The sequence below is a fragment of the Heteronotia binoei genome, unplaced genomic scaffold (genome assembly GCF_032191835.1).
Source record: "Heteronotia binoei isolate CCM8104 ecotype False Entrance Well unplaced genomic scaffold, APGP_CSIRO_Hbin_v1 ptg001786l, whole genome shotgun sequence".
NCBI lineage: Eukaryota > Metazoa > Chordata > Lepidosauria > Squamata > Gekkonidae > Heteronotia > Heteronotia binoei.
In genome coordinates, this window is record NW_026800403.1 from 1 (window position 1) to 24990 (window position 24990).

The window sequence follows — 24990 nt, forward strand, 5'->3', positions numbered from 1 at the left end:
TGATCAGGCAGGCAAAAAGGGACTATGAGGAGCATATTGCAAAAAACATAAAGACCAACAATAAAACTTTCTTCAAATATATTAGAAGTAGGAAACCAGCCAGGGAGGCAGTGGGGCCCTTGGATGACCATGGGGTAAAAGGATTACTGAAGGAGGATAGGGAAATGGCTGAAAAGCTAAATGAATTTTTTGCCTCCGTCTTCACTGTAGAAGACGAGAACTTTTTGCCCGCCCCAGAACCACTAATTTTGGAAGGGGTGTTGAAAGACCTGAGTCAGATTGAGGTGACAAATGAGGAGGTCCTACAACTGATAGACAAATTAAAAACTAATAAGTCACCGGGTCCGGATGGCATACATCCGAGAGTTCTGAAGGAACTCAAAGTTGAACTTGTGGATCTTCTAACAAAAATCTGTAATCTTTCATTGAAATCTGCCTCCATTCCTGAGGACTGGAAGGTAGCAAATGTCACCCCCATCTTTAAAAAAGGTTCCAGAGGAGATCCGGGAAACTACAGGCCAGTCAGTCTGACTTCAATACCGGGAAAGTTGGTAGAAACCATTATCAAGGACAGAATGAGTAGGCACATTGATGAACACGGGTTATTGAGGAAGACTCAGCATGGGTTTTGCAAGGGAAGATCTTGCCTCACTAACCTGTTGCATTTCTTTGAGGGGGTGAACAAACATGTGGACAAAGGAGACCCGATAGATGTTGTTTACCTTGACTTCCAGAAAGCTTTTGATAAAGTTCCTCATCAAAGGCTCCTTAGAAAGCTTGAGAATCATGGAGTAAAAGGACAGGTCCTCTTGTGGATCAAAAACTGGCTGAGTAATAGGAAGCAGAGAGTGAGTATAAATGGGCAGTCTTCGCAGTGGAGGACGGTAAGCAGTGGGGTGCCGCAGGGCTCGGTACTGGGTCCCATGCTTTTTAACTTGTTCATAAATGATTTAGAGTTCGGAGTGAGCAGTGAAGTGGCCAAGTTTGCGGATGACACTAAATTGTTCAGGGTGGTGAGAACCAGAGAGGATTGTGAGGAACTCCAAAGGGATCTGTTGAGGCTGGGTGAGTGGGCGTCAACGTGGCAGATGCGGTTCAATGTGGCCAAGTGCAAAGTAATGCACATTGGGGCTAAGAATCCCAGCTACAAATACAAGTTGATGGGGTGTGAACTGGCAGAGACTGATCAAGAGAGAGATCTTGGGGTCATGATAGATAACTCACTGAAAGTGTCAAGACAGTGTGCGTTTGCAATAAAAAAGGCCAATGCCATGCTGGGAATTATTAGGAAGGGAATTGAAAACAAATCAGCCAGTATCATAATGCCCCTGTATAAATCGATGGTGCGGTCTCATTTGGAGTACTGTGTGCAGTTCTGGTCGCCGCACCTCAAAAAGGATATTATAGCTTTAGAGAAGGTGCAGAGAAGGGCAACTAGAATGATTAAAGGGCTGGAGCACTTTCCCTATGAAGAAAGGTTGAAACGCTTGGGACTCTTTAGCTTGGAGAAACGTCGACTGCGGGGTGACATGATAGAGGTTTACAAGATAATGCATGGAATGGAGAAAGTAGAGAAAGAAGTACTTTTCTCCCTTTCTCACAATACAAGAACTCGTGGGCATTCGATGAAATTGCTGAGCAGACAGGTTAAGACGGATAAAAGGAAGTACTTCTTCACCCAAAGGGTGATTAACATGTGGAATTCACTGCCACAGGAGGTGGCGGCGGCCACAAGTATAGCCACCTTCAAGAGGGGTTTAGATAAAAATATGGAGCACAGGTCCATCAGTGGCTATTAGCCACAGTGTATGGAGCACAGGTCCATCAGTGGCTATTAGCCACAGTGTATGTGTGTATATAACATTTTTTGCCACTGTGTGACACAGAGTGTTGGACTTGATGGGCCGTTGGCCTGATCCAACATGGCTTCTCTTATGTTCTTATGTTCTTAAGTGGAGGAGGGGGGAATCAAACCCGGTTCTCCCAGATAACAGAGCTATGGCTGACCCAAGGCCATTCCAGCAGCTGCAAGTGGAGGAGTGGGGAATCAAACCCGGTTCTCCCAGATAAGAGAGCTATGGCTGACCCAAGGCCATTCCAGCAGCTGCAAGTGGAGGAGGGGGGAATCAAACCCGGTTCTCCCAGATAACAGAGCTATGGCTGACCCAAGGCCATTCCAGCAGCTGCAAGTGGAGGAGTGGGGAATCAAACCCGGTTCTCCCAGATAAGAGAGCTCTGGCTGACCCAAGGCCATTCCAGCAGCTGCAAGGGGAGGAGTGGGGAATCAAACCCGGTTCTCCCAGATAAGAGAGCTATGGCTGACCCAAGGCCATTCCAGCAGCTGCAAGGGGAGGAGTGGGGAATCCAACCCGGTTCTCCCAGATAAGAGAGCTATGGCTGACCCCAGGCCATTCCAGCAGCTGCAAGGGGAGGAGTGGGGAATCAAACCCGGTTCTCCCAGATAACAGAGCTATGGCTGACCCCAGGCCATTCCAGCAGCTGCAAGGGGAGGAGTGGGGAATCCAACCCGGTTCTCCCAGATAAGAGAGCTATGGCTGACCCCAGGCCATTCCAGCAGCTGCAAGGGGAGGAGTGGGGAATCAAGCCCGGTGCTCCCAGATAAGAGTCCGCGCACTTAACTACTACACCAAACTGGCCTGGAAGAACACTTGGAATACTTCCCTAAGCCTGGAATTAGTTAGCCAATCCTTCTGGAGCTTAGAGGGCTCTTCGAACACGGCCTACTGTAAGCTCCAGGAGGATTGGCTACATCAGGGGGGCGCAGCCTAATATGCAGAGCAGCCCCTGCTAGGCAAAAAAGAGCCCTGGGCAGAAGTCTCCCCCTTCCGCCATAACAAGTGCCACTAGTCTCACAGGTGTGACCTGTGATGGCCACCCTCTGTTGTGTGTGAGTGGGGGGCCCAGCCGGGGCTGTTAGTGGCTTGGTGTGGAAAGTAGAGCTCTCGGGATGCATATTGAATTAGCACCTAACCCTTGGTGAACGACCTGGTCCAATCTGCCCTCACGGTAACGCTGAAACGATAACGCCGTCTAGGAGAGCGCACTCATGAACTTACGCGCGGCTGCCTTCTGCTGCATCACAGCGTCGGTCCATCGCAGTCGGTATAGTCTACGCCGCCGGTGGCCAAACTCGCTTAACGTAAGAGCCGCATAGAGTAGGCAGATGATACAACAAGAAATTTCTAAAATTTTGGGATACGACTTTAAGAAAGTTGCAGAGACTTTTCTGCTGGGATTACAAATGGAAAAATTTCCAAAAGAACTCTAATTTGGTACTTGCTCTCAGCTGCTAGGACATTATATGCGCAGTTCTGGAAGCAAGAAAAAATACCAGAGAAATGGGATTGGATTGTGTAAGTTTTATTGTGGAGTGAGATGGACAAATTAACAAGAACTTTAAGAGACTATAATTTGGATGTGTTTAAAAAGGAGTGGAAGAAATTTAGAGGATATATAGAGAAAGAGTGGAATGTAAAAAGACATTGGACAATTTTTTAACAAGAATATGGGAAAAGAAAGATATTGAACTTTGATTGGCTAAGGGTACCTTTATAACTGAATTTAAATATATAACCTCGGCGGGAGTCTAGTAACGGAGGGAGGGGGGATTGGAAAATATCATATGGGTTAGAGATAGTAATGATATAATTAGATATTGTTACCATATGTTATTAATAAAATTGTTTAAAACTCAGAGCCGCATAGAGTAAATGTCAGATGTTTGAGAGCCACAAGACATGAACGTCAGATGTTTAATTGCAGGGAAAGGAAGGAAGGCAAATAGATGGGGGAGGGATGGAAAGAAAATAACTTTAATTTTAAATGCATTCTCCAAGCTGCCAGCTGGCTTGGCTGGGGACATGATTTAAAGAGAAAAATGCCTTCTCCATACTGGGGCTGTGGGGGCTTTGAGAGCCACGCAATTTGTGTAGAAGAGCCACATGTGGCTTCCGAGCCACAGTTTGGCTACCCCTGGTCTACACAGTCTGGCAGCCCCTCTCTGAGGTCTGTCTCGGTCAGAGATCTTTCACATCGCTTGTTGCCTGGTCCTTTTAACTGGAGATGCCAGAGATTGAACCTGGGACCTTCTGCATGCCGAGCAGAGGCTCTTCCACTGAGCCATGGCTCCCCCTCCTGGCTCTCCAGGGTCTCAGGCTGAGGTCTTTCCCATCACCTCCCACCTGGTCCTTTTAACTGGAGATGCCGGGGATTGAACCTGGGACCTTCTGCATGCCAAGTAGAGGCTCTTCCACTGAGCCACGGCTCCCCCTCCTGGCTCTCCAGGGTCTCAGGCTGAGGTCTTTCCCATCACCTCCTGCCTGGTCCTTTTAACTGGAGATGCCAGGGATTGAACCTGGGACTTTCTGCATGCCAAGCAGAGGCTCGACCACTGAGCCAGGATCTCAGGTCAAGGTCCTTCCCGTCACCTCCTGCCTGGTCTTTTAACTGGAGATGCTGGGGACTGAACCTGGGACCTTCTGCATGCCAAGCAAAGGCTCTGCCACTGAGCCAGGGTCACAGATCAAGGTCTTTCTTATCACCCCCCACCTGGTTCTTTTAACTGGAGATGCCGGGGACTGAACCTGGGACCTTCTGCATGCCAAGCAGAGGCTCTGCCACTGAGCCAGGGTCACAGGTCAAGGTCTTTCTTATCACCTCCCACCTGGTTCTTTTAACTGGAGATGTCGGGGATTGAACCTGGGACCTTCTGCATGCCAAGCAGAGGCTCTGCCACTGAGCCAGGGTCAAAGGTCAAGGTCTTTCTTATCACCTCCCACCTGGTTCTTTTAACTGGAGATGTCAGGGATTGAACCTGGGACCTTCTGCATGCCAAGCAGATGCTCGACCCCTGAGTTACAGCCACTCCCCAACAAAACTGCTTTAGATTAGGCCGTCGGTCCATCAAGGTCGGTATTGTCTACTCAGACTGGCAGCAGCTCTCCAGGGTCTCAGGCAGAGAAGGGTCTTTCACATCACCTTCTCCTCGCTCCTTTGAAGTGGAGATGGTGGGGATGGAGCCTGGGACCTTCTGCCTGCCAAGCAGACGATCTTCCACCAAGCCGCAGCACCTCTTCCATTGAGAGAGCATTCGTGCCCCATTTGGGGGAGCAAACAGGTAACCAATTCTCCATTTTGGTTGCAGGTGCCAGAGCCCAGGAGCTGGCGGTGCTACAGACCGAGGGACCCTTGAGGCTGACCGCAGGAGAGACCCTCGACCTCAACTGCACGTTGATTGGCTATGGCCCACCAGGGGGCGTCCGATGGTACAAGGGCTCCGACAGAAGCCAGCCTCCCGTTTACTACGATAAAGCAGCACTCCCTCCCCGAGTGACCAGGGTCTTTCCTGGGTCAGACACGGACTACAGCATCCGCATCACCAACATCCAGCCGGAGGACGCCGGGACCTACTACTGTGCGAAATACAAGGCGGGAGTCCAGGAGACGGAATATAAGTCGGGAAAGGGCACTGAGGTTTCGGTGATCGGTGAGTACCATCCAGACCCCGCTGGTGACGGAATGGGCACAGGGCAAGTAGTCCGTGCGCCGTTTCCCTCTCTGAGATGGGCCTTTGAGGGATCTGAACTCTGGATGTGCTGAAGGGCCTTGGGGGAAGGGTCAGCCCTTTTGGTTCAGCAGTTAGAGCCACTAACTGGAAGACAAAGAAAGACTTTTTTTTCCTTCTAAAGGGAAGCCCAGGTATTTTTCTCCTCACCCCTCCTAGACAGCTACTCCTTTATTTGTTTATTTATTTATTTAGATTCCCCACTCCTCCACTTACAGCTGCCGGAATGGCCTTGGGTTAGCCATAGCTCTCACAGAGCTGTCCTTGAAAGGGCAGCCGCTGTGAGAGCTCTCTTAGCCCCATCCACCTCACAGGGTGTCTGTTGTGGGGGAGGAAGATACAGGACATTGTAAGCCGCTCTGAGTCTCTGATTCAGAGAGAAGGCGGGGTATAAATCTGCAGTCGTGTTCTTTCCCACTCCTTCGCTTGCAGCTGCTAGGATGGCCTTGGGTCAGCCATAGCTCTTGCAGAGTTGTCCTTGAAAGGGCAGCTGCTGTAAGAGCTCTCTCAGCCCCACTTACCTCACAGGGTGTCTGTTGTGGGGGAGGAAGGGAAAGGAGATTGTAGGCCGCTCTCTGTCCTTGAAAGGGTAGCTGCTGTAAGAGCTCTCTCAACCCCACTAACCTCACAGGGTGTCTATTGTAGGAGGGAGAAGATATAGGGGATTGTAAGCTGCTCTCTCTGATTCAGAGGGAAGGAAGGGTATAAATCTGCAGTCTTCTTCTTCCCCACTCCTTCGCTTGCAGCAGCTTGGATGGTCTTGGGTCAGCCATAGCTCTTGCAGAGTTGTCCTTGAAAGGGCAGCTGTTGTGAAAGCCCTCTCCAGCCCCACCCACCTCACAGGGTGTCTGTTGTGGGGGAGGAAGGGAAAGGAGATTGTAGGCCGCTCTCTGTCCTTGAAAGGGTAGCTGCTGTAAGAGCTCTCTCAACCCCACTAACCTCACAGGGTGTCTGTTGTAGGAGGGAGAAGATATAGGGGATTGTAAGCCGCTCTCTCTGATTCAGAGGGAAGGAAGGGTATAAATCTGCAGTCTTCTTCTTCCCCACTCCTTTGCTTGCAGCAGCTAGGATGGCCTTGGGTCAGCCATAGCTCTTGCAGAGTTGTCCTTGAAAGGGCAGCTGCTGTGAGAGCCCTCTCCAGCCCCACCCATCTCACAGGGTGTCTGTTGTGGGGGAGGAAGGGAAGGGAGATTGTAGGCCGCTCTCTGTCCTTGAAAGGGTAGCTGCTGTAAGAGCTCTCTCAACCCCACTAACCTCACAGGCTGTCTGTTGTAGGAGGGAGAAGATATAGGGGATTGTAAGCCGCTCTCTCTGATTCAGAGGGAAGGAAGGGTATAAATCTGCAGTCTTCTTCTTCACCACTCCTTCGCTTGCAGCAGCTAGGATGGCCTTGGGTCAGCCATAGCTCTTGCAGAGTTGTCCTTGAAAGGGCAGCTTCTGGGAGAGCTCTCTCAGGCCCACCCACTCTTGCTCTTTTCTACTGCTGCAGACAGGCTAATGGGGTTACCCATCTAAATTAATGAAGTATGAAACTCTCTCACCTAATGTGACCTTAATGAAAGCTTCAATTGGCTTTTGGAAACATTTGTGAAAGAGGAACCTTATTCCTGGCTTGGGGAAGTATTCCAAGAGGCCTGTGTTCTTCCAGGCCAGTTTGGTGTAGTGGTGAAGTGTTCGGACTCTTATCTGGGAGGAACCAGGTTTGATTCCCCACTCCTCCCCTTGCAGCTGCTGGAATGGCCTTGGGTCAGCCATAGCTCTCTTATCTGGGAGAACCGGGTTTGATTCCCCACTCCTCCACTTGCAGCTGCTGGAATGGCCTTGGGTCAGCCATAGCTCTCTTATCTGGGAGAACCGGGTTTGATTCCCCCCTCCTCCACTTGCACCTGCTGGAATGGCCTTGGGTCAACCAGAGCTCTCCTATCTGGGAGAACCGGGTTTGATTCCCCCCTCCTCCACTTGCAGCTGCTGGAATGGCCTTGGGTCAGCCAGAGCTCTCTCATCTGGGAGAACCGGGTTTGATTCCCCCCTCCTCCCCTTGCAGCTGCTGGAATGGCCTTGGGTCAGCCAGAGCTCTCTTATCTGGGAGAACCGGGTTTGATTCCCCACTCCTCCCCTTGCAGCTGCTGGAATGGCCTTGGGTCAGCCACAGCTCTCTTATCTGGGAGAACCAGGTTTGATTCCCCACTCCTCCACTTGCACCTGCTGGAATGGCCTTGGGTCAGCCATAGCTCTTGCAGGAGTTGTCCTCGAAAGGGCAGCTGCTGCGAGAGCTCTCTCAGCCCCACCCACCTCACAGGGTGTCTGCTGTGGGGGGAGAAAATATAGACAATTGGAGCCGCTCTGAGATTCGGAGTGGAGGGCGGGATGTAAATCCAGTATCATCTTCTTCTACTACTACTAATCATCTGAGGGGCCAGTCAGGGGGAAAGTTCTGCACAGATGCTTCATAGAGCGGAAGGGTTGGATCCAATATAAATGTCACCTTGTTGGGCCAGGCCATGTGTGCCATAAAATGCAACCCAAGGTACTGGAAATATAAACGTTATAAAGATGCTTTTAGATGCTGAATGGCAATAGCAGACGGGATTGGGTTAGGTGTGATATGCAGAGGGGAAGGTAGGTATAGATATACCAGCAATGGTAATGAGACAGGAAACCTAGGTCTCAGTTCGGTCCAGGAGGATTCCGTCCAGGAGGATGCAGAGAATAAATGGAAAGGAGTCGAAAGAAGTGAGCGGTGACTCATGAAAGCTCATAGCCTACCACAAATTTTGTTAGTCTATAAGGCGCTGCAGGGCTCATACTTTTTCTACTGCTATTAGAAACCGCAGCATTCAAAAACCAAGTGGAGGAACATTTTAACCTTCCAGAACGTTCAGCTGCTGTTCTCGTACAAAGGAATTTCAGGAGGAGATAAGAGAGATTGCTGAATTGCAACCAGGGCCGCCCCTAGGGTGCGCGGCGCTCCAGGCAGACTCGCCGTGCCCTGCTCCCTCCGCAGCACCACCCTGCAACCCTGTGCCCCACCACCCCTCCCCTCCCCTTTGCCCGCATGTGCCATAGAATCATAGAGTTGGAAGGGACCTCCAGGGCCATCCAGTCCAACCTCCTGCCCAATGCAGGGAACTCACAAACACCCCCCCCCTCCTAAATTCACAGGATCTTCCCCCTCCCCTCTCCTCTCTATTTGTGGCGCTGCAGTGTCCAGAGAGGGAAGTACACTCGGTGAGTCCCAGGACTGTGGGGGCAAATCCCACATTCCATGCAAAGCCATAGAATAGAGCCCAGACTTTGCTACTTTAATAAATGTGCCAGCCTTGGGAGCAGTGTTCCCTGTAAGCTGAGTTAGTGTGAGCTAGCTCACAGTTTTTTAGCCTCTGGCTCACGCTTTTTTTTTTTTTTTTGTCTTAGCTCAGGAAAAGTGGCCCCAGAGCAAACCGATTTATGGCGTAGTTTATATTTTTAATGCCGGTAGCTGACAAAGCAGAATTTTTGCTCACAGGACTCCATAGGCGTAGTGGTTAAGTGTGCAGACTCTTATCTGGGAGAACCGGGTTTGATTCCCCACTCCTCCACTTGCACCTGCTGGAATGGCCTTGGGTCAGCCATAGCTCTGGCAGGGGTTGTCCTTGAAAGGGCAGCTGCTGGGAGAGCCCTCTCAGCCCCACCCACCTCACAGGGTGTCTGTTGTGGGGGAGAAAGGGAAAGGGGATTGTGAGCCGCTCTGAGACTCTTCGGAGTGGAGGGCGGGATATAAATCCAATATCTTCATCTACCTCACAGGGTGTTTGTTGTGGGGGAGGAAGGGAAAGGAGATTGTGAGCCGCTCTGAGACTCTTCGGAGTGGAGGGCGGGATATAAATCCAATATCTTCATCTACCTCACAGGGTGTTTGTTGTGGGGGAGGAAGGGAAAGGAGATTGTGAGCCGCTCTGAGACTCTTCGGAGTGGAGGGCGGGATATAAATCCAATATCTTCATCTACCTCACAGGGTGTCTGTTGTGGGAGAGGAAGGGAAAGGAGATTGTGAGCCGCTCTGAGACTCTTCGGAGTGGAGGGCGGGATATAAATCCAATATCTTCATCTACCTCACAGGGTGTCTGTCGTGGGGGAGGAAGGGAAAGGAGATTGTGAGCCGCTCTGAGACCCTTTGGAGTGGAGGGCGGGATATAAATCCAATATCTTCATCTACCTCACGGGGTGTCTGTTGTGGGGGAGGAAGGGAAAGGAGATTGTGAGCCGCTCTGAGACTCTTCGGAGTGGACGGCGGGATATAAATCCAATATCTTCATCTACCTCACGGGGTGTCTGTTGTGGGGGAGGAAGGGAAAGGAGATTGTGAGCCGCTCTGAGACTCTTCGGAGTGGAGGGCGGGATATAAATCCAATATCTTCATCTACCTCACGGGGTGTCTGTTTTGGGGGAGGAAGGGAAAGGAGATTGTGAGCCGCTCTGAGACTCTTCGGAGTGGAGGGCGGGATATAAATCCATTATCTTCATCTACCTCACAGGGTGTTTGTTGTGGGGGAGGAAGGGAAAGGAGATTGTGAGCCGCTCTGAGACCCTTTGGAGTGGAGGGCGGGATATAAATCCAATATCATAGCTTAGAGGGAGAGAATTGCTTGAGAGGGGCTGATTTTGAAGGTAAAATCCGAAGAATCGTTCCCACTCAAGAGAATTCGTCCCTTAAGTCGTTCAGAGTTGTCATTCGTTACCGCTTGTTGAAAAGTTTGTTTCGTTGTTCGGTGAGGATTCGCTCATTTGTTTTTTGCGGTGAGGCGAAGCGTGTTGAAATTTACCTATCCTTTTCCCCCTCCTTCAGCTAATGCTAACATTTTAAAAATTCTTGACCACTGGGCGACCATACTTGACCACTCCATTGAACTAATCTCCACTAACTGATCTAACATCTTAGCCGGGTTCTGGCTCCTTTTATCTCTGCATGTTGTTCCATAGAGATAAGGCTATTTTGCTGCTTGCTAAAAAGAAAGGCTCTGTGCGGCATTTGCTTCCTTTGCGGCATGGAAAGCAGCCTAATCTGTCAGAAACCCTCTGTACTAATGCTGGCTTTGGCGTTGAACCTTTCCGCGGGGTGGGGGGGAGATGATCCACATAATTAACACATGGAATTCACTGCCATAGGAGGTAGCGGCGGCTACAAGCATAGCCAGCTTCAAGAGGGGATGGGATAAAAATATGGAGCAGAGGTCCATCAGTGGCTATTAGAAACAGTGTGTGTGTGTGTATAAAAAATTTTTGGCCACTGTGTGACACAGAGTGTTGGACTGGATGGGCCACTGGCCTGAACCAACAGGGCTTCCCTTATGTTCTTATGTGACACAGAGTGTTGGACTGGATGGGCCATTGGCCTGATCCAACATGGCTTCTCTGATGTTCTTATGTGACACAGTGTTGGACTGGATGGGCCATTGGCCTGATCCAACAGGGCTTCTCTGATGTTCTTATGTGACACAGAGTGTTGGACTGGAGGGTCCACTGGCCTGATCCAACCTGGCTTCTCTTATGTTCTTATGTGACACAGAGGGTTGGACTGGATGGGCCATTGGCCTGAGCCATCAGGGCTTCTCTTATGTTTTTATGTGACATAGAGTGTTGGACTGGAGGGGCCACTGGCCTGATCCAACCTGGCTTCTCTTATGTTCTTATGTGACACAGAGTGTTGGACTGGATGGGCCATTGGCCTGATCCAACATGGCTTCTCTGATGTTCTTATGTGACACAGAGGGTTGGACTGGATGGGCCATTGGCCTGAGCCATCAGGGCTTCTCTTATGTTCTTATGTGACACAGAGTGTTGGACTGGAGGGGCCACTGGCCTGATCCAACCTGGCTTCTCTTATGTTCTTATGTGACACAGAGTGTTGGACTGGATGGGCCATTGGCCTGATCCAACATGGCTTCTCTGATGTTCTTATGCGACACAGTGTTGGACTGGATGGGCCATTGGCCTGATCCAACAGGGCTTCTCTTATGTTCTTATGTGACACAGAGTGTTGGATTGGATGGGCCATTGGCCTGATCCAGATGGCTTCTCTTATGTTCTTATGTAACACAGAGTGTTGGACTGGAGGGGCCATTGGCCTGATCCAACAGGGCTTCTCTTATGTTCTTATGTGACACAGAATGTTAGACTGGATGGGCCATTGGCCTGATCCAACATGGCTTCTATTATGTTCTTATCCCTGTTCCTAAGCAAGCATTGTGTGGGGATGGAGGAAGTATTCTCTTGTGATGGATTATAGTCAGGCCTCAGATTCAGTGGGAGCTCACAGGAACACAGCTCCTGAACCTTTCTGACAGTTCCTCCTCCTCCTTCCGAGAGTTCCACCTCCTTGTCCATTGAAGAGTAGGTGCAGCTACGTAACAATCCCTAGATGAGCTCCACCACCTATTTTTCTACAAAACGACCCCTGATTATCGTTCCATCTGAGACCCAGTCTTCCCTTTCGCTCTCTCCCATCCCCTGCACAAAGCCCCACATCATCTTGTATTTTCTTCCTTTCCAGTCACACCCAGTCCCATTCTGGTTTGGTGTAGTGGTTGAGTGCACGGACTCTTATCTGGGAGAACCGAGTTTGATTCCCCACTCCTCCACTTGCAGCTGCTAGAATGGCCTTGGGTCAGCCGTAGCTTTCATACCAGTTGTCCTTGAAAGGGTTGTCCTGAAAAGGCAGCTGCTGTGAGAGCCCTCTCAGCCCCACCTACCTCACAGGGTGTCTGTTGTGGGGGGAGAAGATATAGGAGATTGTAAGCCGCTCTGAGTCTCTGATTCAGAGAGAAGGGAGGGTATAAATCGGCGGTCTTCTTCAGTCTTCTTGCCAGTACCCGTGTGACTCTGCCTTTCTCCTCTAATCAGTGGCTTGGAGTAATTCATCTCCCATGAATTAAAATGAGAAATTCAGATTATAAATATAAAACAGTAGGCCCTGTGACCTCTTGGAGGACTGACTACATCAGGGGTGTGTGGTCTAATATGCAAAAGAGTTCCTACTGCGAAAAAAGCCCTGAATAAGACAATGGTCAGATGTGTATTCATTGCAAGTCCAGTGGCCACAGCTTCCGGTATGCTCCCAATGTGTTCAAGACCGGGAGGTGACTATCTGGGTGTCAGTTTGGTGTAATGATGAAGTGTCTGCCCTGACTTGGATGGCCCTGGTTAACTTGACCTTGACAGGTCTAAGAAGCCAAGCAAGGTTGGGCCCTGGTTAATCTTTGGGTGGGCAACCACCATGGAAGTCCAGGGTTGCTATGCAGAGGGAAGCGATATTAAACTACCTCCGTTCAGCTCTTGCCCAAAGGGTGATTAACATGTGGAATTCACTGCCACAGGAGGTGGTAGCAGCTACAAGCTATTAGCCACAGTGTGTATATATGTATGTGTGTGTGTGTGTGTGTGTGTGTGTGTGTATATATATATATATATATATATATATATATATATATAAAAATTTTTTGGCCACTGTGTGACACAGAGTGTTGGACTGGAGGGGCCACTGACCTGATCCAACAGGGCTTCTCTTATGTTCTTATGTGACAGAGTGTTGGACTGGATGGGCCATTGGCGTGATCCAACATTGCTTCTCTTATGTTCTTATGTGACACAGAGTGTTGGACTGTATGGGCCATTGGCCTGATCCAACAGGGCTTCTCTTATGTTCTTATGTGACACAGAGTGTTGGACTGGATGGGCCATTGGCGTGATCCAACATTGCTTCTCTTATGTTCTTATGTGACACAGAGTGTTGGACTGGAGGGGCCACTGGCCTTATCCAACAGGGCTTCTCTTATGTTCTTATGTGACACAGAGTGTTGGACTGGATGGGCCATTGGCGTGATCCAACATGGCTTCTCTTATGCTCTTATGTGACACAGAGTGCTGGACTGTATGGGCCGTTGGCCTGATCCAACATTGCTTCTCTTATGTTCTTATGTGACACAGAGTGTTGGACTGGATGGGCCATTGGCCCGATCCAACATGGCTTCTCTTATGTTCTTATGCCTTGAACACCCTTGAACAAGTCACTTTGACTTGATGGCGCTTTCCATCCCAATTAATCCCTTTGTTGGTTCCATGTTGCAGCTGTGTGATGACTTGCACTGCGATATCCGTTGCTTGGGATACCAGGAAACTCATTTGTTCCTTTCCTCCTCCAGCCACACCGTCCCAGCCCTCAATCACCGGCCCTCCAAGCAGAGTGGATTCGGGGACCTTGGTGACTTTCAGCTGCACCTCGGATGGGTTCTTCCCCCGAGAGATCACGGTCACCTGGCATAAGAACTGGAGGACCATCCATGACTCCCGGACCATGACTCTGCCCCCGACAGAGAGCCCCTCTTATCGAGTTGTGAGCACCGTGGCGGTGACCCTCACGGAGAAGGACGTGAAGTCGGAGCTTTCCTGCCAGATCCAGCACAGCACCTTGAGCGGCCCCTTGTCGCAGAGCTTCAAACTGGGCAATGCCCTTCGAGGTATGAGAAACGTTGCTGCACAGGGGATCACCGTAGAGAAAGGACAAGGTCGTGTCACCCAGAGAGCATGGGAGGGGTCTCTCCATCATGCCCTGTTGACCAGCCTCGGGGGAGAAGCAGATCTTAATTTATTTTGAACCTATGAAGCTGCCTTCTACTGAATCAGACCCTCGGTCCATCAAAGTCAGTATTGTCTTCTCAGACTGGCAATGGCTCTCCAGGGTCTCAAGCTGAGGTTTTTCACACCTATTTGCCTGGACCCTTTTTAGTTGGAGATGCCGGGGGTTGAACCTGGGACCTTCTGCTTCCCAAGCAGATGCTCTACTTCTGAGCCACCATCCCTCCCCTGCCCTCCAGGGTCTCAAGCTGAGGTTTTTCACGCCTACTTGCCTGGACCCTTTTTAGTTGGAGATGCCGGGGATTGAACCTGGGAACTTCTGCTTCCCAAGCAGATGCTCCACCACTGAGCCACCGTCCCTCCCCTTTATTTTATTTTATTTTATTTTTTTTTATATGTATATTTTTTATTATTAATACATTATCCGTTTCTCTACATGGTTTCTGATATCCATTTTACATTTACCCCCAACCCACCCCCCTTAGTCTATACATCCTTTTCTTCTTCCAGCCAGGGACAAAGGACTCGAAGCTTCCACTGAATGTCCACTCTCCTTTCTTCCTTCGCCCATTTCAGATAGGTCAGCCACTTTTCTTTAATTCTTGATCTTCTTTCTTCCCATGATTCTTCTTGCAACATTATAGCGGCTATATCTGACTGGACAAAATCAAAGAGATAGTTATGCCAAGTACTTTCCTTCCATTTACTTTTATCCTTCCATCCTGCCGCTATTACCGCTTTACCCGCTGATATCATTGCTTTTAGTAAATGTTGGTTGTTCTTCCCTATTTTTTCATTCCCTACTAAACTCATCTGCATTAGTTCAAAGTTAATTCTCGGCTCTACCTGAAAGAATTTCTTTATCATTCCCACTACCATATCCCATAGTTTCTTGGCCTCAGGACACTCCCACCACATGTGGGAATACCATCCCTTTTCTTTCTTACAGTGCCAACACTTAGGGCTCAACCCAGGAAACATATTGGCTAAAGTAGCCGGAGTTCTATACCATTTGGTGAAAAATTTCAATTCCATTTCTCTAACCTTATGTATCTTAACTTTTTTTAAACCTTCCGTTATCTTCTCCCCTGTTCGTTTTGTTATTTGGCCTTCTAAACTCCATGACTGTTGAAGGTAGCTTATTGCTCCTTCGTTACCTGAATTCATGCTCCTGTATAGGATGCCTACTAATCCTTTTTTTGTTTTACCCATTAATTTATAAAACTTTTCCATAGGTTCTTCTTCATTTAAGTTACTCTTCTCTACTTCCTTCTTAACTTTAGTGTACAATCCTGTAGCCTTAAGCCAGTATTGTGTTCCTACGACTTCTTGAAATTCATGTAATGGTTTTAACTTATCTAATATTAACAAATCTTCTACCCTTCTAAATCCTTTAGCCTTAAGTAGTTCGCTCCACCTATGCTCCTTGTCTCCTTCCATCAACATTTCTAATGGCGTCCATCTAGATACCCGATTTAGCCATTTCGGTTGCCATTTCTTCCAAACATTTAGCCCATTTTTCCTTGGTCCCACGTTTAAATTAAGTTCCTTCGCCCCCATGTTTGTAAAGATGCCATGTTTTCCTACCCCATTATTAGCTTCATTCTCAAACCTTATCCATTTCTGATCCCCTTCCTTCTCTATTTCTAATAATGCCTTAAGCTGAAATGCTTCATAATAATTGACTATATCTGGGACTCCCCATCCAAGTTCCGATTTATGATTGTATGCCAATTTTTTTGGAAATCTAAGTTTCCTACTACCAAATATCCATTCCCTTATTTTAGTGTTCCAGTTAGTCATTTTTTGCTTATCTAACTCCAATGGTATCGTTTGAAAAAGGTACGACAACCTTGGCATCCAAAACATCGATACACTCTTTATTCTAGTGGTCAGGCTCATCGTCCTTTTCCCCCACTGCTGCATATCCCTCTCTATTTTCTCCCAGATTTTATTATAATTTCCCTCCACTATCCTGTTAATATTTTTATAAATTTCTATCCCTAGATATTTAAATTTCTTAACTCCCATCCCCATATTAGTTACCCTATTAATCTCTTTCCTTTCTTCCAAACCAACATTAAAGTACATTATTTCAGACTTTCCCATATTTATTCTTAAACCTGATACGGCTTCAAAATCTTCTAAAATAATTTTCGTTTCCCTAATGGCTTCTTTCGGGTTAGATATTGTCATGATTATGTCATCTGCAAATAAATTGATTTTTATTTCCTCCTTTCCTATTCTACAGCCTTCTATTCTCCCTGAATTCCTAATCCTTTCTGCTAGTTGCTCTATCGCCATTATAAACAGGGATGGGGAAAGTGGACACCCCTGCCTCACACCTCTCTCAATTGGGAGCTGATCCGTATGTTCGTTGTTTACTCTTACCACTGCTGACCCCTCCCTATAGACCTCTTGAATGGCTTTTAAGAATACTGGCCCAATCCCACACTTCTTCATTATGGACCATAAGAATTCATGGGACAGCGTATCAAATGCCCTGTATACATCTAATTTAAGTAAAGCAAGTTGCCCAGAACGTTTATGGTACAATACATTCAATATATTCCTTATAGGATGTGCAATACTCCTATTCTTTACAAAGCCATATTGATCCTCTTTTATTATATAAGATAATATGTTCCTTAACCTATTTGCTCCTCCCCTTTATTTTATTTAAATCCGCCTCTGTTCATCTGCTCTGACCTGGGTGGCCCAGGATAACTTGACCTTGACAGATCTCAGGAGGTGGTGGGCTCTCCTTCCTTGAGGTTTTTAAACAGAGGCTAGATGGCCCTTTGACAGCAATGAAGATCCTGTGAATTCAGGGGGAGGTATTTGGTAAAGCTGCAGTACTGCGGTCTGAACTCTCTGCTCACGACCTGAGTTCGATCCCAGCGAAAGCTGGTTTCAGGTAGCCGGCTCAGGTTGACTCAGACTTCCATCCTTCCGAGGTGGGTAAAATGAGTGCCCAGCTTGCTTGGGGGGAAAGCGTAGAGGACTGCGGAAGGCAATGGCAAACCACCCCGTAAAATGTCTGCCGTGAAAACGTTGTGAGAGCAACGTCACCCCAGTGTCGGAAACGACAGGTGCTTGCACAGAGGACTACCTTTACCTTTTTTATTTGTGAGTTTCCTGCATGTCCAGGGGGTTGGACTAGATAGCCCTGGAGGTCCCTTCCAACTCTATGATTCTATCATTCTGTTCACACTCTGCCTTTCTCAATGAAGAAGATATTGGTTTTATATCCCACCCTCCAGTCCGAAGAGTCTCAGAGCGGCTCACAATCTCCTTTACCTTCCTCTCCCACAACAGACACCCTGTGAGGTAGATGAAGATATTGGATTTATATCCCGCCCTCCACTCCGAAGAGTCTCAGAGCGGCTCACAATCTCCTTTCCCTTCCTCCCCCACAACAGACACCCTGTGAGGCAGGTGGGGCTGAGAGGGCTCTCACAGCAGCTGCCCTTTCAAGGACAACCTCTGCCAGAGCTATGGCTGACCCAAGGCCATGCTAGCAGGTGCAAGTGGAGGAGTGGGGAATCAAACCCGGTTCTTCCAGGTAAGAGAGCTATGGCTGACCCAAGGCCATTCCAGCAGCTGCGAGTGGAGGAGTGGGGAATCAAACCCAGTTCTCCTAGATAAGAGTCCTCACACTTAACCACTACACCAAACTGGCTCTCACGGCGGATTCCACAACATAAATCCATGCAATCCGTAGAATGATCCACCTAATAAGCAATGCAGTAGGAACTGAGGAAACTTGGAAAGGATCTGTCATCTGAACAAAGCACAAACACTAAAATGTGACATGTTAGACCAGGGGTGTCGAACTCCTTTGCTATGAGGGCCAGATCTTGACTTTGTCAGGCCAGGCCATGTGCGTCATCAAATGTAATGCCAGGTCACGGAGATATAGACTGATTTCCCACTCACCTTATGCCGTTCTCACGTTCGTCTTCTCAGTGTGGCTTTCTTCCAGTTTCCTACTATCTGCCCCGGGGCTGACGTATGGATTGTCGTTTTCACGCAGCAAACAGAAACCGCTAAAAACCAGTTTCTGTTTGCTGCGTGAAAACGCCGATCCTTGCTGCAGGCCTGGGGCAGATAGTGGGAAATCGGAAGGAAGCCACGCTGAGAAGACGAACGTGAGAGCGGCGTAAGGTGAGTGCCAAATCGATCATAAACTTTATAAAGGACACAGACAAACACACACGCTCAGCCTAACCCACCTCACTGGCTTGCTGAGCCTCAGCCAACAGAAGGAAGAGAGGCTTGGCTCAGTAGCTCTGCTGCGTGATTGAGAGCATCTGGCAAAGCAAGCTCTCCTTCCCCTACTTCTTCCCCAAGGGGGGAGCTTTGCTCTGTAGCTCCTGTGCGATTGAGCAAGCCTGGCAATGCAAGTTGTGATGCAGAAGGAAGCAAGAGAGGGAGAAGGAAGCCGATGACAGTGAGTTATTGGGGGGCCTGATAGGAGTTTCCGGGGACCTGATTTGGTTCCTGTGCCACATGTTTGACACCCCTGTAGGAATCTATATAACTGAATCAATATTGGTCCCAGGTCTGATGAAGACTGGAAAGAAACAAGTACTTCATCGATTGGCTTGTCACCACACTACTTGGGGACTTGAATGTACATGTTTTGGACATTTGGACTGGTTTCTATATATTTCTTAGTAAATTGTTCACTAGCTTGCATTTTTTGTTCTGTTATCCATTATAGTGACCTATCTCGGATTGTATTCTAATCCCCAGGTGGGGGCAGGTGATCCCCCGGTTGGGAGACCCTCCCCCCGCTTCAGGGTTATCAGAAAGAGGGGGAGGGAAATATCTTCTGGGCACTCCATTATTCTCTATGGAGACTTATTCCCATAGGGTATAATGGAGAAATTAACTACGAAGTTCGGGGGGCGGGGAGGGGGCTGTATTTTGAGGAAGAGACATGAGATTTTCAGCATAGCATCCGATGTCTCTTCTCAAAAGACCCTCCCAAGTTTCAAAAAGATTGGTCCAGTTCTATGAGCCCCAAAAGAAGGTGCCCCTATCCATTATTTCCAGTAGAGGGAAGGCATTGAAAAGGTGTGCGGTCTCTTTGAATGTGAGGGCCAGAACTCCCTTTGGAGTTCAATTCCGCTTGTCACACCTTTGCTCTTGGCTCCACCCCCAGCGTCTCCTGGCTCCACCCCGAAGATATTTCTTGAATTGGACTTGACAACCCTACACCCCTGTGTTAGACAACGCAGAACAAGGCAGTTTGTTTTCCTGGACCAGTCTGCTGTGACGTAGCCTTATTTCCTTTATAAAGCTGCTCCCCCCACCCCTTAATCCTTCTGTTTTGCAAAATGCCAGGGGCACGGCTGACTTCTGACCTGGTGGAGGCGGCCAGATCCAGCCGAGCACTTGTTATTTTCTCAAGAGTAAGGCGCCATCCAGCATGACTTTTGGACAGAGGCAGTTTGACAAAGGAGCAATGTTGGAAGGGCAAGACGGAGATTTCAGCCTCCTGGCCGGAATGCCTGGCTTGAGTTTCTTTCGGGTCTCAGTGGGCCTTGAGGAATATATCTGAGTACAATTTAGAGAATCTCTGTAGCTCGGAAACGGGTCATCTGGATGGCTAGAGGCTCTTTCTTGTGTTTTAACAATTTATTAATAACATATGGGTACAGTAATTAATTGTTTCTTTTCTATACTAACCCATATGGTATTTCAACACCCCCTCCCTCCAATATTTGACTTCCCCGAAGTTATAAATTTAAATTCAATTGTAAAGGTACCACTAACCAATCAAAGTTCAATATTTTTCTTCTCTCATTACTACTAAAAAAATGTCCAATGACTTTTTATATTCCATTCTTTCTCCATGTATCTTTTAAATTTCTTCCACTCCTTTTTGAATATATCTAGAGCATAGTCTTTTAAAGTTTTAGTTAATTTGTCCATCTCACTCCACGATAAACCTTTCACAATCCAGTCCCATTTCTCTGGTATTTTTCCCTGTTTCCACAGCTGCGCATACAATGTCCGAGCAGCTGAGAGCAAGTACCAAATTAAAGTCCTGTCTTCCTTTGGAAATTTTTTCTAATGGTAACCCAAGCCAAAAAGTCTCTGCAGTTTTCTTGAAGTCGTAACCCAAAATTTTGGAGATTTCTTGTATCATCTTCCAATACTCTTCCAATACTCCAGTTTGGTGTAGTGGTTAAGTGTGCGGACTCTTATCTGGGAGAACCGGGTTTGATTCCCCACTCCTCCACTTGCACCTGCTGAGATGGCCTTGGGTCAGCCATAGCTCTGGCAGAGGTTGTCCTCGAAAGGGCAGCTGCTGTGAGAGCCCTCTCCAGCCCCACCCACCTCACAGGGTGTCTGTTGTGGGGGAGGAAGGTAAAGGAGATTGTGAGCCGCTCTGAGACTCTTCGGAGTGGAGGGCGGGATAGAAATCCAATATCTTCTTCTTCTTCTTCTTCTACTCTTTCACTTTTTCACAAGTCCACCGCATGTGAAAAAAAGAACCTTCGTGTGGCTAGAGGCTCTTTCTTAACTGCTTGCTCGTAGTGTGGAGACAGGAGAAGCAGTCAGTGACCTTCTCTGGATTTGCCGTGTGCGGAGATTCCCCACCTAAGGATCGATTGCCGTTTAAGGCTAAACTGCGTCGCGTGGCAAATGCATGCTGCAATAGACTAATGATCCTTTTCTTTGCTTGGAGGGGGTGGGATTGCTTCAGGAGGAAGTAACGAGTGGAGAAGGAAGTGGGGAAAGGTCTTGTGCCCCCCCCTGCTCCTCCACTTGCCCCTCCTGCCCCGCCACTTCCTGCTACCTCCCGAAACAGTTTTTCTTACGGATAAAAGATCAGTCTATCGTTTCTATGCAGTTGCCCTTAAGAGTTTATGTGTAAATAAAATAGCTCACTATTAAGACCAGTGCTTTTTTTGTAGCAGGAACTCCTGTGCATGTTAGGCCACCCCACCCCGATGTAGCCAATGCTCTTGGAGCTTACATTAGACCCTGTGCGCTCTTGGAGGATTGGCTACATCAGGGGTGTGTGGCCTAATAGGCAAAGGAGGTCCTGCTCCAAAAAAAGCCCTGATTAAGACACTGCACAGATGTGCGTTCATTGCAAGTCCAGTGTCCGCAGCTCCCGGTATGCTCCCAATGGGTTCAAGAATGGGAAGCGACTACCTTGGTGTCAGTTTGGTCTAGTGGTGAAGTGTGGGAGAATTGGGTTTGATTCCCCACTCCTCCACCTGCACCTGCTGAGATGGCCTTGGGTCAGCCATAGCTCTGGCAGAGGTTGTCCTCGAAAGGGCAGCTGCTGTGAGAGTCCTCTCAGCCCCACCCACCTCACAGGGTGTCTGCTGTGGGGGAGGAAGGGAAAGGAGATTGTGAGCCGTTCTGAGACGCTCCGGAGTGGAGGGTGGGATATAAATCGAATATCTTCATCTACCTCACAGGGTGTCTGTTGTGGGGGAGAAAGGTAAAGGAGATTGTGAGCCGCTCTGAGACTCTTCGGAGTGGAGGGCGGGATATAAATCGAATATCTTCATCTACCTCACAGGGTGTCTGTTGTGGGGGAGGAAGGGAAAGGAGATTGTAGGCCGCTCTCTGTCCTCGAAAGGGCAGCTGCTGTGAGAGTCCTCTCAGCTCCACCCACCTCACAGGGTATCTGTTGTGGGGGAGGAAGGGAAAGGAGATTGTGAACCACTCTGAGACTCTTCGGAGTGGAGGGTGGGATATAAATTCAATATCTTCTTCTTCTTCTAATGTATCCAATCCTCCAAGACCTTATAGGGCTTACAGAGCCAGTTTGTGAGATATTTTTGTATATTGTGTATTTGGTATCATTGGAAACAAACAGAGACAAAGAAGAGAGACTTTACATATATTGCGTGTTTTGTACACAGTTGGTTTTTTCTGCTCTATGCTGTGTTGCCCCTGTTCTGAGGTGTGACTTAGGTTTGTTGCTAGAGCAGCGTGTACTTCCCAAAACCATGCCTGTCTCAGAAATAGCATTCAGGACGAAAAACAACGCATGAGAGATTTGCCAACTCTGACTTGGGAAATCGTTGGCGATTTGGGGAGGGAGGGATTTGTAGAGGGTTGGGACCTCGGTGGAGTAGGATGCCATGAAGCAGGGCTCCCCAACTAATCAGAACCTGCGGGCATCTACAGAATGCTGACACAGGCTAGTGTGGGTCCAGCAACAAAATGGCTGCTGCAGGAGGAGGAGCCAGACACAAAATGGCTGTTCTGCAGGAGATAGAGACACTCACACAGATGAAGCCTAAGTGCAGGGAAGAAGAAATATCAAGGCTTTTTTTGAGCAGGAGCACAATCCCGGCTGGCTTGGCATCAGGGGGTGTGGCCTAATATGCAAATGAGTCCCTGCTGGGCTTTCCCCACAAAAAAGCCCTGTGTGAAACAGTGGTGGTGTCAGGGGGTGTGGCCTAATATGCAAATGAGTTCCTGCTGGGCTTTTCCCACCCAAAAAGCCCTGTGTGAAACGACGGTGATGTCAGGGGGTGTGGCCTAATATGCAAATGAGTTCCTGCTGGGCTTTCAACATTAAAAAGCCCTGTGTGAGACAATGGTGATGTCAGGGGGGTGTGGCCTAATATGCAAATGAGTCCCTGCTGGGCTTTACCCACAAAAAAGCCCTGTGTGAAACAACGGCGATGTCAGGGGGGGTGACCTAATATGCAAATGAGTTCCTGCTGGGCTTTCCCCACAAAAAAAGCCCTGTGTGAAACAATGGTGCTGTCAGGGGGTGTGGCCTAATATGCAAATGAGTCCCTGCTGGGCTTTTCCCACCAAAAAAGCTCTGTGTGAAACAACAGTGATGTCAGGGGTGTGTGACCTAGTATGCAGATGAGTTCCTGCTGGGCCTTTCCCACAAAAAAAGCCCTGAAAGATATAATTAAAAATAAACTGGGAAGGTGGGAGGGCAAGAATGAAACATTGAACCGAATTTTTATCCCCGTCTTCCTCCATGGAGGTCTGGGGAGCATCCACAGTCCTCCCCTCCCAAATTTTATCTTCACCACAATCCCTCGAGGTCTTCCCGAACAGGAACTTCGTTTTCTTGATGTGGTTTTTTTCTGGTTCCCTTCACCCAGTCGCCCCCAAGATGTCCACGGACCTCGGCCCCCAAGTCGACGCCACTGTGAACCAGCAAGTGACCATCACCTGCAGTGCAAAAGGGTTTTATCCCAACGACACAAGCCTGGTGTGGAGGGAGAACGGCAGTGAGACAGATCTCGGAACACCTGAGCCCATGACTCAGGAATCGGATGGGACGTTCTCCGTGAAGAGTTCCCTGGAGGTGAACGCAACAGAGCAGAGGAACCACTCCATATTCACCTGCTATGCTGTGCGCAATTCCCAGACCTCAGATCATCTAAACGTGACGCTGAAAATACACAAAGAAGGAAAGGGAGATTTCTCTTCAGCAGATAAAGGTGGGTTCATCCAGTCACTCATCAGGCTTTTGGGTACCCTTTTCTGTTTCTAGTTTGATGTCCTTAAATGCTAGGTAGCAAGCCTCACGCTTGCGGGGAGGGACGGTGGCTCAGTGGTAGAGCATCTCCTTGGTAAGCAGAAGATCCCAGGTTCAATCCCTGGCATCTCCCAACTAAAAAGGGTCCAGGCAAGTAGGCGTGAAAAACGTCAACTTGAGACCCTGGAGAGCCGCTGCCAGTCTGAGTAGACAATACTGACTTTGATGGACCGAGGGTCTGATTCAGTCTAAGGCAGCTTCATATGTTCTCCCAGGGGTCCCTAGCCCTTTTGAGCCTGTGGGCACTTTTAAAATTCTGACAAAACAACAACAGAATGGCTGTCACAAAATGGCCGCCACTGAAGGCAGAACCAGCTGCAAAATGGCTGCCACTAAATGGCCACCACTGGAGGCAGAACCAGCTACAAAATGGCTGCCACTAAATGGCCGCCACTGGAGGCAGAACCAGCTACAAAATGGCTGCCACTAAATGGCCACCACTGGAGGCAGAACCAGCTACAAAATGGCTGCCACTGGAGGCAGAACCAGCTACAAAACAGCTTTCACAGCTTAACTTCAGTAACATAGGATAGATACTTGGCTGTTGTGGCAGTTATTGCCAAAGCAACATTTTTAATAAGTCTGCATAGCCAATCAAATCTCCAGTGGCCAGTCAAAAGCTTTGCTGGGCAAAAGCCCTACCTGGCCCCACCCACTTCCTAAAAACACCTGGCAGTGCCGGGAAAGTTGCCAGAGGGCACCTCAGCACCCATTGGCCCCGTGTTGCAGACTCCTGCTAGAGGGCATCTCATGAGCATTTGGGAGCATCTGCAGCTTGACCCAGTTTCGCAAGAGGGAGACTTCTTAGCAGTAGTGTGTGCAAAAAAGGAACTAGGGGTCTTAGTGGATCATTCGCTGAACATGAGTCAACAGTGTGATGTGGTGGCTAAAAAGGCAAATGCAATTTGGGGCTGTATCAACAGAAGTATAGTGTCCAGATCACATGAAGTGATGGTATCGCTTTGCTCTGCTCTGGTAAGACCTCAGCTGGAGTCTTGTGTTCAGGTGGTGGCAGCTACAAGCATAGCCAGCTTCAAGAGGGGAATGTATAAACATATGGAGCAGAGGTTCATCAGTGGCTATTAGCCAAAACTTATTATTGGAGCTCTCTGTCTGGGGCAAGTGATGCTCTGTGTTCTTGGTGCTTGTGGGGCAGCACAGTGGGAGGGCTTCTAGCCCCACTTGTGGACCTCCTGATGGCACTTGGGTTTTGGGGGGGTTTTCGTTTTTTGTGGCCACTGTGTGA

The 24990-nt window shown here is 48.6% G+C and overlaps 1 protein-coding gene across 1 annotated transcript in view; it reads left to right on the plus strand.

The window, feature by feature from the left end:
• Window positions 1-5164: 5164 nt before the first annotated feature.
• Window positions 5165-24990, plus strand: part of LOC132565873 (signal-regulatory protein beta-1-like) — a gene marked incomplete at both ends in the record, with an annotated part of 44253 nt that continues 24427 nt past the window's right edge. Inside the window, 3 exons of the mRNA XM_060230535.1 lie at window positions 5165-5506; window positions 13762-14076; window positions 23305-23646. Coding sequence (XP_060086518.1) covers window positions 5165-5506; window positions 13762-14076; window positions 23305-23646 — 999 coding nt within the window. The remainder of the gene's footprint in view (window positions 5507-13761; window positions 14077-23304; window positions 23647-24990) is intronic.